The 15,717-nt window shown below is 28.5% G+C and overlaps 1 protein-coding gene across 2 annotated transcripts in view; it reads right to left on the bottom strand.

Moving 5' to 3' along the window:
- Window positions 1–5,889: 5,889 nt before the first annotated feature.
- Ac76E (adenylate cyclase type 2 Ac76E) overlaps window positions 5,890–15,717 on the bottom strand; it is an 81,910-nt gene continuing 72,082 nt past the window's right edge. For both annotated transcript variants that reach the window (XM_088203875.1, XM_088203876.1), the window contains exons 11-23: window positions 13,023–13,153; window positions 12,901–12,959; window positions 12,680–12,841; window positions 12,439–12,616; window positions 12,294–12,377; window positions 12,112–12,225; window positions 11,615–11,784; window positions 11,384–11,555; window positions 7,902–7,967; window positions 7,687–7,836; window positions 7,523–7,627; window positions 7,071–7,333; window positions 5,890–7,004 (exon numbers count right to left, since the gene is read on the bottom strand). In XM_088203875.1, coding sequence (XP_088060001.1) covers window positions 6,896–7,004; window positions 7,071–7,333; window positions 7,523–7,627; window positions 7,687–7,836; window positions 7,902–7,967; window positions 11,384–11,555; window positions 11,615–11,784; window positions 12,112–12,225; window positions 12,294–12,377; window positions 12,439–12,616; window positions 12,680–12,841; window positions 12,901–12,959; window positions 13,023–13,153 — 1,763 coding nt within the window. In that variant the 3' untranslated portion in view covers window positions 5,890–6,895. The remainder of the gene's footprint in view (window positions 7,005–7,070; window positions 7,334–7,522; window positions 7,628–7,686; window positions 7,837–7,901; window positions 7,968–11,383; window positions 11,556–11,614; window positions 11,785–12,111; window positions 12,226–12,293; window positions 12,378–12,438; window positions 12,617–12,679; window positions 12,842–12,900; window positions 12,960–13,022; window positions 13,154–15,717) is intronic.

Raw genomic sequence — 15,717 nt, 5'->3', positions numbered from 1 at the left:
CTATCTGAACATCAACTACGGAGCTTAAAGAATCAGAACTTCAAGATCTGTCTAAATTAGTTCTTGCGAACTTTAACCAAGAACAGGATGACCCAACTTAGCGACTCTGTAAACTTTACATATATATATGTACGTGACGATCTCAAGTATTGCACAAAAAGTATATTAAAATACTAAAATATAATTTGCAAAGTTAACGTTTGTATATTTAGAATTATTATTTAATTATTAAATAACAAAAAAAAAAAATTTATAGTGATTACAATTTTAATTTCTATAAATTTGTTCAAAATATAAACACGAGTAATGATGAATACATCGAACGTAAATCCGTATTGTTTGCTTTAAATCTAATAGTAGCGTAAACGCAAACTTGCCATCTCCTTCTAAATTATGAATAATGATGAAGTACATAGCTCTAGAACTGACTGTGTTAACGCGAATAGAGTATAGACGGTTTATTATTGCATTAAAATTATTGATGCTAAAATAAATACTTAAAATAATAAATAAATTGATTCAGAAAATAAAGATAAGAAAACGAATACATAATTTCAATTAGTATATTGATATTCCAAACCATTTTAGCTGAACTGGTAAATCGCGTTTATAATTCCACTCTTTAGATTAAGTACGTCTACTTCCTTATCACAATCGCTTGAAATAAATCCCACGATTACTACAAAATAAACATAAACTTAATTTGCATTTACCAGATATTAATTAGATAACGCAATAAAATTCCAAATGTTTTTTTGATTTAAACAGAAATCTAAAACACTAGTGTAAAAAAATGAGAACATTTTTTTATAAATCCTATATTTTCGATTCGAGATTCAATATCTCACACAAAAACATGTGTATATTTTACGATGTATACCTATGCATATATTTGGTCTGATTATACGATATCTGGACCGCTAATCGGCCGAATTATTGTACCAAAGTGTGAAATATCCCACGGTCTACAATATGCGCTCTTCGTTTCAGAGATTATCAAGCAACGTTAAAATAATATTTTCACATCCATACCATATACAGCCAGAGGCTCTTTATGGCTAAAAAATAATCTACATTATTTGCTCAGATTTTTAAATTGCTATTTAATACAACATAAAATGAGCATTAAAAATTAAGCGATAATATCGGCATACATCACGGTTTGAGCCATATTTTTATATTATTATTATTATTATTAACTTATAAATATTACATCACATACAAAATATTTTTGTAATGGTTGAATTAACTTGCTATAAAAAGTTTGCCTTTTACGTTTATATAGAAGTGCTATCGAACCAGATTAATTAAGAAAAAAAAACACGAAATGACTCACATTAAATTATATAGATTTAACTCCCCTGATTCGCCCGAACCAATTTATCCTGGTGTTAACGCGTAGGCTTTGTACTAAGTGAGAATTATGGTTCGAAGATCACTGTAATCAACGGCTATCTAAAGTGTGTTTCATACTAAGATTTGTTGTGAATAACAAGAACTTCGGCAGAAGTCTCGTCGCCATCACGAAGTCATCTCTTCGCTTCTCTGTTTCACTACAATCCGAATATTCGAATAACGCATCAGAGGTTTTTAACTGATCTTTATTAAATATATGCCTTATTATTTGTATAATATTTGTAATGAAATATTTAAAAATAATGATATGTAGATGATTATTACACAAATTCGCAAAACACAATTTAACAGCGCAGGTAGTTGTAAATTTTCCCTGGATTGTGACCTTTTTTGTTTTGCAAAATTTTACATCATCTTTATGGTATTTATAAAATTAATGATCATAACATCTAAAAACCGAAAAATAATAGACGCATACAAAAATAATTAAAATAAATTTCCTTTATTTTCGAGTTGATATTATGCAGCTGTAGACTTTCTCAATTGATAGTATCCCTTTTTTGATTTATTGAAAACAACGTAAATTGTATAATTTTGAATTTATACAAATTATTTTATAATATTTGTTTGAGTAAACGATGTTGTAGTAACTATATTTTTAAAATAAACATTTAGGTTAAATATATCAAAAGAAACTATACATTTTGTTCCTAATAAAAATGCACTTAAATTTATGTTTCATCTAAATTAATAAATGAATTTCTTTCGTTAATTTTATTTGAATTTTATTATTTGTAAAGACACCTATATCCTTACGTTAAATAATTGCTAGCTGATTTTATATTATATATTAAGATACATAAAAAAAATTATGATAATAACTGTGTACTAACATATTTTTTACTTAGTTATATAGGTTTTTGAGTACACGATAAATCCCGTAATTTTATTAATATCGGAATAATTTATAAAAGATCTTTAGCCATTCTAATTTGCTATATTTTAAATTATCAGCTATTTAAAAAATAAAACAAAAAAATAACTATAATAAGAAAATGAAAAAAAATAGCAAGGAAATAAAACATGCTTTGAACTGTAAATTTAAAATCACAGTCAATATTAAGAATTAAAATATGTTATTTATATGGCATATAACTAAGGTAGTTTAACTGATATCGTCATGTAACATATAAAATAAATATTAGATTCATAGGAGAGTGCAATAACAATTATCACATCTCAGAAGGCAAAAATTCACGTCAAAAGCAATAAAATCGCATCGGTGGGAACGCTCAATTGACAGTATGGCAAGTCTAAAAAATGGATTTTTACAAAGTAGACCAATTTTAAAAGATTTAAATTATATGCTGTTATAAAATGACAATAAAACTTAATTTGACATATGTGCTATTTTTTTAAAAAGTCAAAAATCTTAGAGAAATGAGAAACGTATTAATTCTAATTAAAAAATATTTTTTGAATAGAATATAAAATTAAATTAAAATTAGTTTTGCTTGTAATAAATTCTAGAGAAAAAAATGAAAAAGTTTAAAATGTTTTATTAAAGAATAAAAACTTTTTTATACACTTATATACAGAAATCTACCTATTTTTTTAATTGTTGCTTATTTTCATAATTTATTTTAAAGTAATTGATTCAGGTAGGTAAAAATTACAAATATTATCTACCTTATAGAAGAGTTTCAAAAAATAATAGTTGCGTAAGTAATAATAGAATATGTCGTTAAAGGGCATCGATAACTAAAACGATACCAACTAATATTATTTAATTTATGCGATTTCAGTGCAGAAGTGGTTATAGCCATAATAAATGATTTAGGTTTATGAGTGTCGACGATATTTAGTGCTGTAAGGATGACCATTGGAATTATGTTAATTTTAATGATCAAAAACTTTTTAATAAATTAAATTTGCAATGATGACACATAAGATCTTAAAAGAAGACTTTTTATTAATTATCTTCTAATTTAAACTATTTATATTTTTTAACATTTTGGGTTTTATGAAAACGTTATTAAATCTTAAACTAAAAAACTATTTTATAATCATATAAAATTACTAATAAAGATTCGATTCTGCTCTTAACAAATTGTTTTAAGTCAGTAATAATTCTAGAATAACTATGAATGCTATAATTAGCTATGAAAATGATTTGTTTATTTATCCTTACAACCTAATTTAAAGAGTAAGCTAAATTTTCACATATGGCCCTTCCTGAGGGAGATTTAGTGCTCGCTCACTTCTGCTACCAATGCCAATTACTGATTGGGTGTGATGTCGGAACAGGTGTGAAGGCTAGAAAACTAAGTGCTATGCTGTATAACATAACAGCGCTTGCCAATTAAAAAATATAGCAAAGTGCTGTCCTCATAATTGTTTAATCTGGTTATTTATTGGAACTGGTCGGCTTAAAGATATATCTAATAATCGACAATAATACTTTACTTTGTAAATCTGAGTTTTTGTTGCAAACTATTTTAAAATATATTTGACTACTACTCGTTTCTTTACGAGATATAAACTTTTATAACAATCTCCCTTAAAGTGATTCCGCCGTTACTAAGCATACTTTTAAACATAATCTTGATTATCAAACACAAACAACACTTTCGATATGACTTACAATCTACAAACGCATTACAGACAGTGATATCAACTTAATTTATTTAATAAAAGATTAGCGCAAACGAAAACATAAAACATGTAATTTTCGTACACGCAATAAACCGCTAGATAAGCTAGGGCCGGAACTCAGAACTTCTTAACCATAATGCTTCTTATTTCTAGTGTTACATATCAATAATTAGGTATTAATAGAGAGAGCAGTAGCTGGTTGTTGTATTGAAATAGCAATAATTAATTATTACGTTTTATTAGAATAGTATTCAACCTCATATTCAGTCATGTCGTAAACATCATCAGCAATAATTCACCTGCGTTCGAGACTATTCATAGTAATTGTGTCAGCGTCTTCGGTTGATACGTCACACATGAGGTCAGACGAAGAAGACCTCTCGGTGTCTGCCACTTTCAACAGATACGCATTGATTGATCATCGAGATTAGCAACGGGAGATGTTCATCGGTGGACACACAAAGTGGAATACTTTAGAGAGCAATCGACGTTATTGTGAAGCGAAACGGTATTGCGAAACGGCAAAAGATGTAAATAACATAAAAGATCGTAATTGCGACCGGTTGATGTAACACCTCTTTATCCGTAAATGCAGACCCATTATTTCCACTTCTTGGCCTTTTCACGACTATCATCCATTTGCATCATCGCAACGCCGCAGATCAAACACCCAGACTAGTTGATGAATTAATTTCGACGTAGTTCATACTTTGTATTGTGAATGTTATTACTATTGAATTGAATGATTTTTACTGCCGGAAATAATATACATATATATACAAATTACTTATGTATATTTATTTATTTATTGAAAATTAAAAATCAATGACGACCTAAATGGCATACGCATTTTCTCCAAGAGTTTCATTAAAAGTTTGTCGAATTGACTCTCTAAACTTTTATTATAATATCTTATAGAAGCTTGGACGAATGAGAAAAATAATTATTGAAAACAATTAAGTGGTATTGTCAAACTCCACCACTCTTATTTACGCCTTCTCTAATATAGCGTGAGTAAACTAAGCCATTGTGGTTGCATCCCTATTAACACAAAAATATCACAGATAATAATAACTATTTATTAAACAAAAATATACCTTATGTTTTGACAATACTACAATACATCGTGCAAGTACAACCCTTAGTGCTTCATGGTAGCAAATGGTTAAATAAGTTCTGGATTTTGATGTTTGACGTATGTGAAGTATCAACTAATATGGCGATTTTTCTTAAGGGTTTGTGTCAGAAAGGCCTGTAATGATTAATTTGAGACATTCCCTCAAAAAATATTATTAAATCCAAACCGGAAACTCTCATTAGCTTCTGTAATATACAAACGTAATAATATACAAAACAACAAATTAGAAAGTCTAAACATAAATTTGATTAGAAAATACTTGAACAATGTTTTTTAGATACATATACTATTTTTGTTTCCCACAAAACTCATATAAAGTATGCTGAGATATGATAACATCAAGTCGCATCGACGTGTGTACTGAAGAAAGCACTACTTTAAATGCTGGTCAGAAATATTCTTAATTCAGAGATTCTAAAAGAATTTTTTTATATTTATTTTTTGTTTTTTTCGTCTGTGCTGTATACATTTGCGTAAAGCTGTTATGTCATGCATATGTATTTAACATACTAAGTAAGTGTTTCGCTGGTCCTTCGATCCATGGTAAGACGCCCTTCCCACGCGGATCAAAGTCACACGCGTAAACCCTCAACATCTTCTCGAGGGGTAGTTTAAATGAGAATTTATTTAAGAGACATCTCTTGTGTACCGTAGAAACTATTTATTTGCAAGTAAAACATTTATCTTATAAATAAAGAATATGGGTAACTATTTAATTCATCTAAAAATAAAATTCTTGCTAATATTATATATGTATTATATTTTAATTAACATTTATAGATAACATTTATTAATTCACTCCAGCCATTTCTAAAAGTCGAATAAATATAATATACATATGTGTATGGATTATATTTCTACATAAATATGTAATGTTTCTAAAATTAAATGTGTATTAATGTAATACACCATAATTAATTAACATAGGCCATTTACATATTATATTTTAAACTATTTCACAATCAATATTGTCCATATATTTATTTATAAGACTGACAAAAAATATTCTAATAATGGCCAACACCTTTAAATTGATTTCTTTCTTCATAACACTTTTTACACTTGGTGTAAATAAATCACAGATAATTATCTCATCCTTTATATTATTGTGTTAATCTAAGTGACATAAGTACAACTTGCATTTCGATTACATTCAATATTATGAGGGGTTAATTAAATTAGAGCCATGGATAATAAATAAAATAGGTATATATATACTCTTAAAATACTAACAAGTAGATTATTATTAAAAATATACATTTGCACATTTGGAAAATATATACAAAAGTTTTTTTAGCAGTTGTTTATAAATGTATTATAGAAATAGGATTTTTTTATAGAATGTAGGTTATGTATTATAGATATGACAATATTCTTAATAGTTGATACTGTTGCTTTAAAAATAGACATTCATTATCTACGTGTACATATTTGAACACTTTACGTTTTTAGGTAATTTTAATCCACATTACACTTCATTCAACAACTATAACATAATCAGTTTTTTATTAAACATATTAAAAGCTTATATATAATAAATATACATGGTATTGTATACATAATTAAAAATATGCATTATTAGTTATATAATTCATACGATAAACCTAAATAAAATTGAAATCATGATTGACTAGAAAAAAAAAGTAAGAGTGTATCATGAAAATAATATATTTTGAGCAATTATAGTAGAATATCTTTGGTTATATTTTAATATTTATTTTAAATTTTATAATTTACCATCTTCATCTACTTATCATCAAACTGAGTCTTCACAAAATATGTTTTCAGAGTGCCTTTTCCTTTCACATAGGTCGGACCTCTACATTCACATGCATAACCAGCACCCATTAGTATCCTATAATATGAAAGTGTTACATAAACTTATATAAACTATATAGTTAATAAAACCCAAAATAAATACTTTGCGGTATCTTCGGTAACTTGTATACGGCCCATTGCTCCACACGAGTCCATTCTGGAAGCGACGTTGACCGTATTGCCCCAGATATCATATTGTGGCTTTTGAGCTCCAACAACGCCGGCTATCACTGGTCCATGATTGAGTCCTATTCTCAATTTAAACCTTTGAAAACTGTCTCGGTTAATCTGATCTAGTATCATCATCAACGCTATTCCAAAATCTACCAAGATGGTTATCATATGTTCTTGTTTCCGTGCAGCATCCTAAAACATAACAATATAATAGTTATTTCATATTAAAAATATACATTTAACATAACTTTATTGTAATACATAAGTAAATTATCTTATTATATAACTACCTGTGCTTCATCCTACAAGCGGTGAATACATAAACATAATAAATTAATGATTATTACTTCACAATTTAGATTAGCACAAAGCAATATTTACCCCAGATTGGTCTTCCTTTCCAGGCCGTAAGCCCGAAGCCAGCATATAAGTACTTCCGATAGTTTTAATTTTTTCAATGCAGCTATACTTCGGCTTCAAAAGTAACTGTTGAGGAGATGGTTTAATATTTTTATTACTTTATCTGATGTTATTCATAATACTACCTTATCAAAATCACATATGATTTCATTCAATAGTCTCAAACATTCCAATCCTTGCTTGTTAACATCAGTTTCATCATAAAATTCTTTATAGTTGGGTATAGACGCAAACATTACAGCTATACATGAGTATCTTTCATGATATAATTCGGTCTGAAATTGTATTAATAATTGTCAAAATAAAGAATTAGCCCTATGTAATCTATATTTAGACTTACCTGACTAGTTTTAGCCAGTAAAAAATGTTCAGCTACATGAGCCGGTAAAATATTCTCCAATAATATCTAAAACAAATATATTAAAATATAATATATACAGACTTATGATATTCAGATATTAATAAAATTCATGTTATTCTAATCTTATAATATATTTTAAGATATAATAACATAAATAACAGAGGTGTCATTTTAACTTTTTTCAGGGAGGGGCAAAAGTTAGCCAGTCAGTGATATTTTTTAATATTTTCATTTCTTTAAGATTCATAATATTTCATTAAATTACATGCATTTTGCTAGGCAAATTCAAGAGCGTCCCTATTTAGATTCCACGCCAAAAGCAATAAAATCGTGCCGTTGTAATGGAAACGCTCGGTTATCTAGTGACAATATTACGGCTCAAAATAAGTAGTATCAAATGAAGCACGTCTAAACCGAATTTTGATCAATAGGAGAGCGCATAAAACAATTATCTCTTCTCAGAAGCCAAAAATTCACGTCAAAAATAATAAAATCGTGTTGGCGCTGTCGCAGTGGGAACGCTCGTTACCGAGCATTCTCACTGTGTAGTGATAATTGTTTTTGCACCCTCCTATTGACCAAAATTCGGTTTGAATATACTTTGCTAATACCAATGCCCTAATATCATAAATCTGTATGGAGCAATATGGAGCAATAAGCGAGATCTGTACATTTTCTATTTTACCCTAAGAGATGAGTTGGCTATGTTTGTATTTTGGACTTAACCTAACGAAAGTTCTAAAACTATGCTTGGTTTTAGAACTTTCATTAGGTTAGGTTTGGGTATGAACAGCAAATGGATGTTTCGCAACTTGCAAATTAAGTTTCAGAGACATTTTAGAGCAGCATATTAGCGTCTATTAGTTAAATTATATTTTCGGCAGTAAAAATATATATCTACTGGTAAAAATGTATATAGACTTTCATTAGTGAAATAATAACTTCAGATAGACTCAATGCTAAATCTTTTAACACTGGTCATATCTGAGCTTAAATAAATGTCTGCTACACAACATAGCCAAGAAGTAAAAACTTTTATAAAAAATATTAAAATATACATTATGCTTATATGTAAGTTAAACTCATATTACAAATAAATTGTTTTTAAAATGCCCGACTACGCTACACATGACACAAAACATTCGGACGATACTGCTCACAGAGAAACCGCAGTAATAATATAAAAATCAATCAAGCACCACTAATTGTGTGAATATCGATACAAACAAATACAAGCCACAACCGTAGAAGTTGCTAAAATGCATAAAACCACTAAAATAAGTGCAGTATACTGTCCTACAAAGCACAAAATCAAAAGAAAAGACTTTCAGCACACTATTGGTAATAAGATTCATTGCTGCAGAGGACTACAATGCTAAGTACACACAGTGGGACTCCAGACTGATTACTCAACATGGTAGGGAGCTTGTCAAAGTGACGAATAACAATAACCTCCAGGAGCTCTCAAGGGAAGAACTGACATATTGGCCCAAACACAAGAAAAAACCCAGATCTTATCTCCTTTTGTGTAACGAATGGTATATCTGGCAATAACTTTAAAGATAAATCCTCCCTAAACATGTCATCAGATCACTCGTCAGTAATAGTGACCCTGAGGACACAAATTTTGTCAACGTCTAAACCAGTGATCCTTGCAAGCGCAAAAACGAATTGGAACAAATTCAGATGTTTTGTAGAGGACAGGATCAGACTTATATCAATAAAAACGGAAGAAGAAATAGATCGAGAGCTGTCTCTTACGTCATAGGCACTATACAAAACGCAGCTCGCGGTGCCACCCTGCAACGTAAAGAGTAAAATGCCAAAGGCAATATTCTACTATTCATAAGAAAAAACTTGCAGAAAAAAGGAAGCTGAGAAGAATCTGGACGCAGTCAAGAGACAATGTTATTAAAAACAAATTCAATAGAATCGCAAAAGAATTTGAGCAGACACTAAATGACATAAAAAATCAAGCAATACAGGATTATCTAAAAAACTTAACCGTGAACGAAGTCGCAAACTACTCTCTTTGGAAGGCAACAAAATTTAATAAAACAGCAGCAAATTCATATAACTCTAATAAAACTAGAAAATGGAAAATGGCCAAGAAACAATAAAAAAAAGTTGCAGCTTTAGCTGAACATTTAGTAAAGGTTTTTACACCATTTCCTGCGTTTACCTAACCTTAATCCAAAAGAAGCACCTGAAGATGATCTAATTACAAGTAAATATTAAACGAACTTCCAGATAGTGCCATCAAAATTATCATATTTATCTTGAAATTCTCTTTGAAACTTCAATACTATCCAGCTTAATGAAAAACTAAGAAGGTTATAATGATACCAAAACCGGCAAAGGATTCATAAGACCTAAAATCATATAGGCCAATAAGTCTCCTGCCCTCATTATCAAAAGTTTTCGAAGAACTGTTGCTCAGAAAAATTAGACCGGGTTTTACAGAGACAAAAGTTAGTTCAAAATCATCAATTTGGTTTTCTTATCTAAGTCCAAACTCATCAATTTACTAATTAATTCACTATTTAATTAAAAAAATAATAAATAATACATTTTCATAATTTAATTCCCACGAAAAATATTATTGCGGCTCTTTAGTCTTTGAGATTCTTGTATGTGGCATATATGAGCTTGAAGTTTGGCTACCCTTATTATAAATATTCAACTCCCCTTAAAAAGTGCAGTAAATATGTTTTTAACTTGCAGGTATTCTAGCTGTTTTTAAGCAATGCACGTGTGTTCATTTAAAAGAGCTCATGAAATTAAATCTCTTTTAGTAAGTGAAAAATATATTACCTCGCAACTCAAGACATGTATATACAATCGCTATTATTGTCATTACTTCTTTTTATTTTTATACAATTATTAAAAAAAAATTATTGGTAAAATTGATATGTTATTATGGTAAAACTTATCAGTTATCAGAATCTACTTAATTATTATTCATAAAAACTTTACGATTCAAAATATGCTAATAATGAAAATACTTTCTTAGAAAACCTATTATCCATTTCGATGTGAAAACATAAAATATATAAACCTCATGATAAAATAATTAATTAATATATTATAGTTAAATATTTTTCTTTTCTATAGTTAAAAATCTACATACTTTGACAATTTTATACTAAAAACAATAAGGGTCTAATATATCAAATATATTTATATTAAAGCTATGTATTGATCAGTCAAAATAATCGGTGTTCTTAAATATGTACCTTTTTAGAAAGACGTCTGTATGAAGTAAGTACAGGTAAAGAAATGTACGACAGACGTATTCGGCGAAAATGGGCTAATAAAATACTTTTGTTAAATGCTGCCTAATCACTGTGATATCTATATACATATATATAATATATATCAGATTTAATACAATATTTTTGATAAATATATCATTTGAGATGTTATTGCTTTAAAGTTAATATATATGAAAATAATCTTACTTTATTTATTCCTCTCATCGTTTCGACTTCTTCTTGCTCAATCTTTAATTTTGTCTTCCACAAAAAGTCTGTTCTAGAAGTGAATTCTATTTGACGATCCAAAATATGCAGAATGACAACCAATATTGCCAATAGTAGGCAAGCTTTAACTCCAAATGGCAGAAGACTGAAACTATATGATCAAAATTATTAATGCGTTCGGTTAAAATTAAGAATAAAAAATAATCTTACTTATCTTCGTAGCTGTGTATGTCATGATATTGTTTGAACACATCCAAAGTACTGAACAGAGTGACGTGAAATACTAACGAAGCGACCATCAAGAACAGTTTGAGAAGAAAACCGACTTGCAGAAATACGGAGATTGCCGTCAATGTCAAAGCTGAACTATATAGATAGCTCTGGAAGTTGATAGATTATTTTGGTTATAATATATGGCATATATATATTATTATAGTGTAACTGTATTAATTTGAACTTTTTTATTTTTACATTTTTTTATTGTAAACTTTGAATGTAGTTTTTAAAGACAATAGAAAATACAAAAAAATATAAATTCGGGTGAGATTTGAACCTATGACTTTAAATTGATAAGCAATTGCTCTCAGCTGTGTTCCATCTACTAAAAAAATTTAATTAATTTTATATATAGTTAACAAAGATAGATTGAAAAACAGAAACAGTGACAGTATAATGAAAGTATATCAGTTGATAATATCAATCCTAACCGGTACGGATTCAATCAGTGATTTTTCATATTGAAGTGGTTTTACGTCAGGTTTTTCATATTCTAAAGTTGAGTTTGAATCAATCGACGTTGGCGAATCATCTTCAAACGATACCTAAAAATATATTATATTTATTATTACATAAATTATTATTTATATTACAAATATTATATGTAATATACCAGATTTATAACTGCACATGTAGATATAAGAATAACAGATATCAAAAAAATTGCTGTTCTTATACATCGACTAGCGGAAACAATCTAAAATTGTATCATCATTAGTTTCTTACTAAGTTTTTGATTAATTTTAATTTATGATTACTTGTCCAGGTTTTGTGCAGTTATCGCCGTAATCATTGTTGGATACATGTGGTGCTTCAGTGTCTAAATTTATATCATCGCTATGCTGATGCGTTTGGCCCCCGTCTAACCAACACAGATAGAGAAATATACCCAACATTAACAAAGTGGGTCCGAACGATCCGTACATGACGACGCCCCTGTTTTCATAACCAAAATAATTACACTTCCATCTATTTTAGAAAAATATGATTTACCATTACCTCGGCACAGTTAGTAACTGAATTACGGACAAAGCAAAAAATATGGCTGCCGCACATCCAATATAATTGCGGAACTGGAAATCGGCTTGACTTCTGTATTGACGTTCATGCGTATTCTGGTTGAACCATAACGCAATGGGATTCAAGTCTTCGGAATGAAACCTAGAATGATATAAAAATAAATTAATATTGAATAAAATCAATAATTAAAGAACACATACCTGCAGTCCCAGCATGAGTTATTGTTCGGCATCAGGTTTGATTCGATCATTGCGATACTCTGAAATTATATTGTTATAGTATTTAAGTCTTAATTGAAAAATATTATTTATGTTATAATTACAGTGATTCCAATATTTTTGGCTAACGTCGAATCTGTGATGTTGGCAAATGGCTTATCAGCACCCCAACATTCAACGTATTTAGTCATCTTGCTTGAAGGCCGAGATCTACTTGGAATTGAGCCAGGTGTTGCTAAAAAATGAAGTTAATGAGTCTTGAAATTATCCTATTTATATATTTATTATTTATACATAAACATAGTCCAAGAAATGTTAATTTAATATACAATATTTATTTATATTTTTTATTTTTGTAGATTAATTATAAAAATGCAACTAATAATTGATATATTCGGTATAAAATATAACGTGTCGTTTATGAAATTTTTATTTAAAATAATTATATGGTTATGAACCCAGATTAATTGAATTTTAAAAGGTTTGAAACTTAAGTAAATCTTATAAAAAATCCTAAATATTTATTTGTATGACTAGTTATAATTTTTTTAACATTAACAATATGTAAATAATAATCAATTAACATATTTTAATCATTATGTATATTTGCTATTTTCAAAATTAAGAAATTTAATACGTTTATTAAATAAAAACAGAGACATCTCTTGAACATTAATTAAACTAATCTCAATGCATTTTTAAGATTATTTATTATTAAATAATACAATATATATATTATTGCAATTATTGCTACACTTAATATGTATGTATTTATATATTATAATAAACAAATATTGATTTGATTATTAGGTGCGTTTACCTAAAAAAATATTGAAGCCTGATAATAGACTAGAAAACACATGTCGGTAATTAATGCAAGGTCTAGGTCAATGTTTTGGAACATGGGTCAGTTGTGATAAAGAAGTTTGTAGGTCAGAGTGGTATTAGGTAGATTATGATAGAAATACTGCTAAGTAGATTTCAGTGTAATTTAAACTACCTTCTGTATATCTACACTCTAGTTGCTCTAAGAATGTATTACAAAACACGCACAGTTATAAAAACGATCTTCCCATATGTATTACATTGCATTTACCAGCATTGTGAATTATATTTGTTCGTGCTTTTCTTTTCGCAATAGAGGGTTAAGACTTTCATAAATTATATAACAGAAGGGGGGTGGTGATATTGTTACAGTTTGTGAACAGGGAGTCTGTTATAATAAGGAGAAAGAAAAAATTGTTTTATAGTTAAACATACGTAGATATATATGTATGTATATTTAAACATACGCTAAAAATATTATATGAGATTTTATTATATAATAATTTTGACTAAAATTTAAATACGTATCAAATAAAGTAACTTTTCATTACATATTTTTACTTGTACTTCGCAAAAAATGACGCATGATTTGTATAAAATGTATTAAAAATTGCCTTTTTGCATTGAATCATTGCCAAAGACTTTAAAAAATAATTATTTTTGAATCATTGATTCTGGCATTCTGTATGTTTTGTCGACTGCAAATGTTCGAGAAAGTCAGAAAGAAATGTTTGCTTATCGTCATAAAACTTATTTTGTCAAGCAATGTTTTCAGTGTGTTATTTAGAAATCCCTGTCTCTTTTCTTTCTACCTGCTTTGAATGCAGGTGTAAATTAAGCAGATTTCAATCACTACTTGTTTTAAAAATTCAAGTTAAATTATTTGAAAAAATATTTTAACTAAAAAACATTTGTTTTAGAATTCTCAAGTCATCTTTAACATTCTCGAAATATATAAAAAAAAACATCACTATGCATTGTAATGGACAAATTTTTAAAAAGATTTTTTTTGCAAAATTCGCAAGAGCGTATTAACATTCAACAATATTTTACAGCATAAACTTAGTTTGTCTTTGACTGAATAACTAGCTATCAGATAAGCCAACTAAACAACGTTTAAATATGCTAAACACGTCAATTTGTTGTAAATTAATAGTATGTAATAAAAAAACAATTTAAAATACATAACACAAAACCCGTGCTGGATGTAAGCATTGTATAGATTAAATGGGATAATGATATAATTAAAATATTAAATATATCAAAACAATAATAGTCAGAGTATTTGAATGCTTTGGTTTTACTAATCAATAAACATAGTAAAACATGCGCACGGTTCTCAGATTAAATTTTAGTTTTTTTTATTATTAATTATTTAAAATAATAATAATAATGTTATTACCGGTATTGTATTCTCCATGTAAAAAACACAGCAAAGGAGCAAAGAAAATTAATTACTTATGGCCAATTAGCCATTATGGCTTACCGCCCCCAAGAATAATTATCAATATGCGTATAAAACTGAAAGTAAGATATCAAAAGAGTTCGCAAACTAAATAAAGCTTTAGGTATTAGTACTGTTTAAGAAACGGTGTCGAGAACTAGAGCCGTGAAGATGTAAAATGTTGTGGGCGTCTATCTTCGGTTGATAACGATCAACTGAAGAGACTAGTTGAATCAGAAACACGAACAGCATTTCAAGAGTTTGCGCTAAAGTTAGACGCTGGAAATGAATCAGTTCAAACATTTACGACAACAGAAGGAAGTCTGCACAATTAATAAGCAAACATGAAGCTTCAAATTATTCTTGCTACAATCTTGGGGAAACCATTACAACTGATCTTCACATCGATCAATAGAAAAGGTCTCTCATCCACACATCGCACGATTTTATTGCCTAATACGCAATACTGACAAATTGTTTAAATATTTTTCCAATTTTTTGCAGGGTAAAGTATTTAAAAACCAAGCTAC

Source organism: Plectrocnemia conspersa, unplaced genomic scaffold (genome assembly GCF_051122295.1).
Source record: "Plectrocnemia conspersa isolate PC_06_02 unplaced genomic scaffold, ASM5112229v1 ptg000014l, whole genome shotgun sequence".
NCBI classification, from domain to species: domain Eukaryota; kingdom Metazoa; phylum Arthropoda; class Insecta; order Trichoptera; family Polycentropodidae; genus Plectrocnemia; species Plectrocnemia conspersa.
Note: the sequence above shows the minus strand (reverse complement) of the source record. Positions and strands in the feature narration are given on the sequence as shown.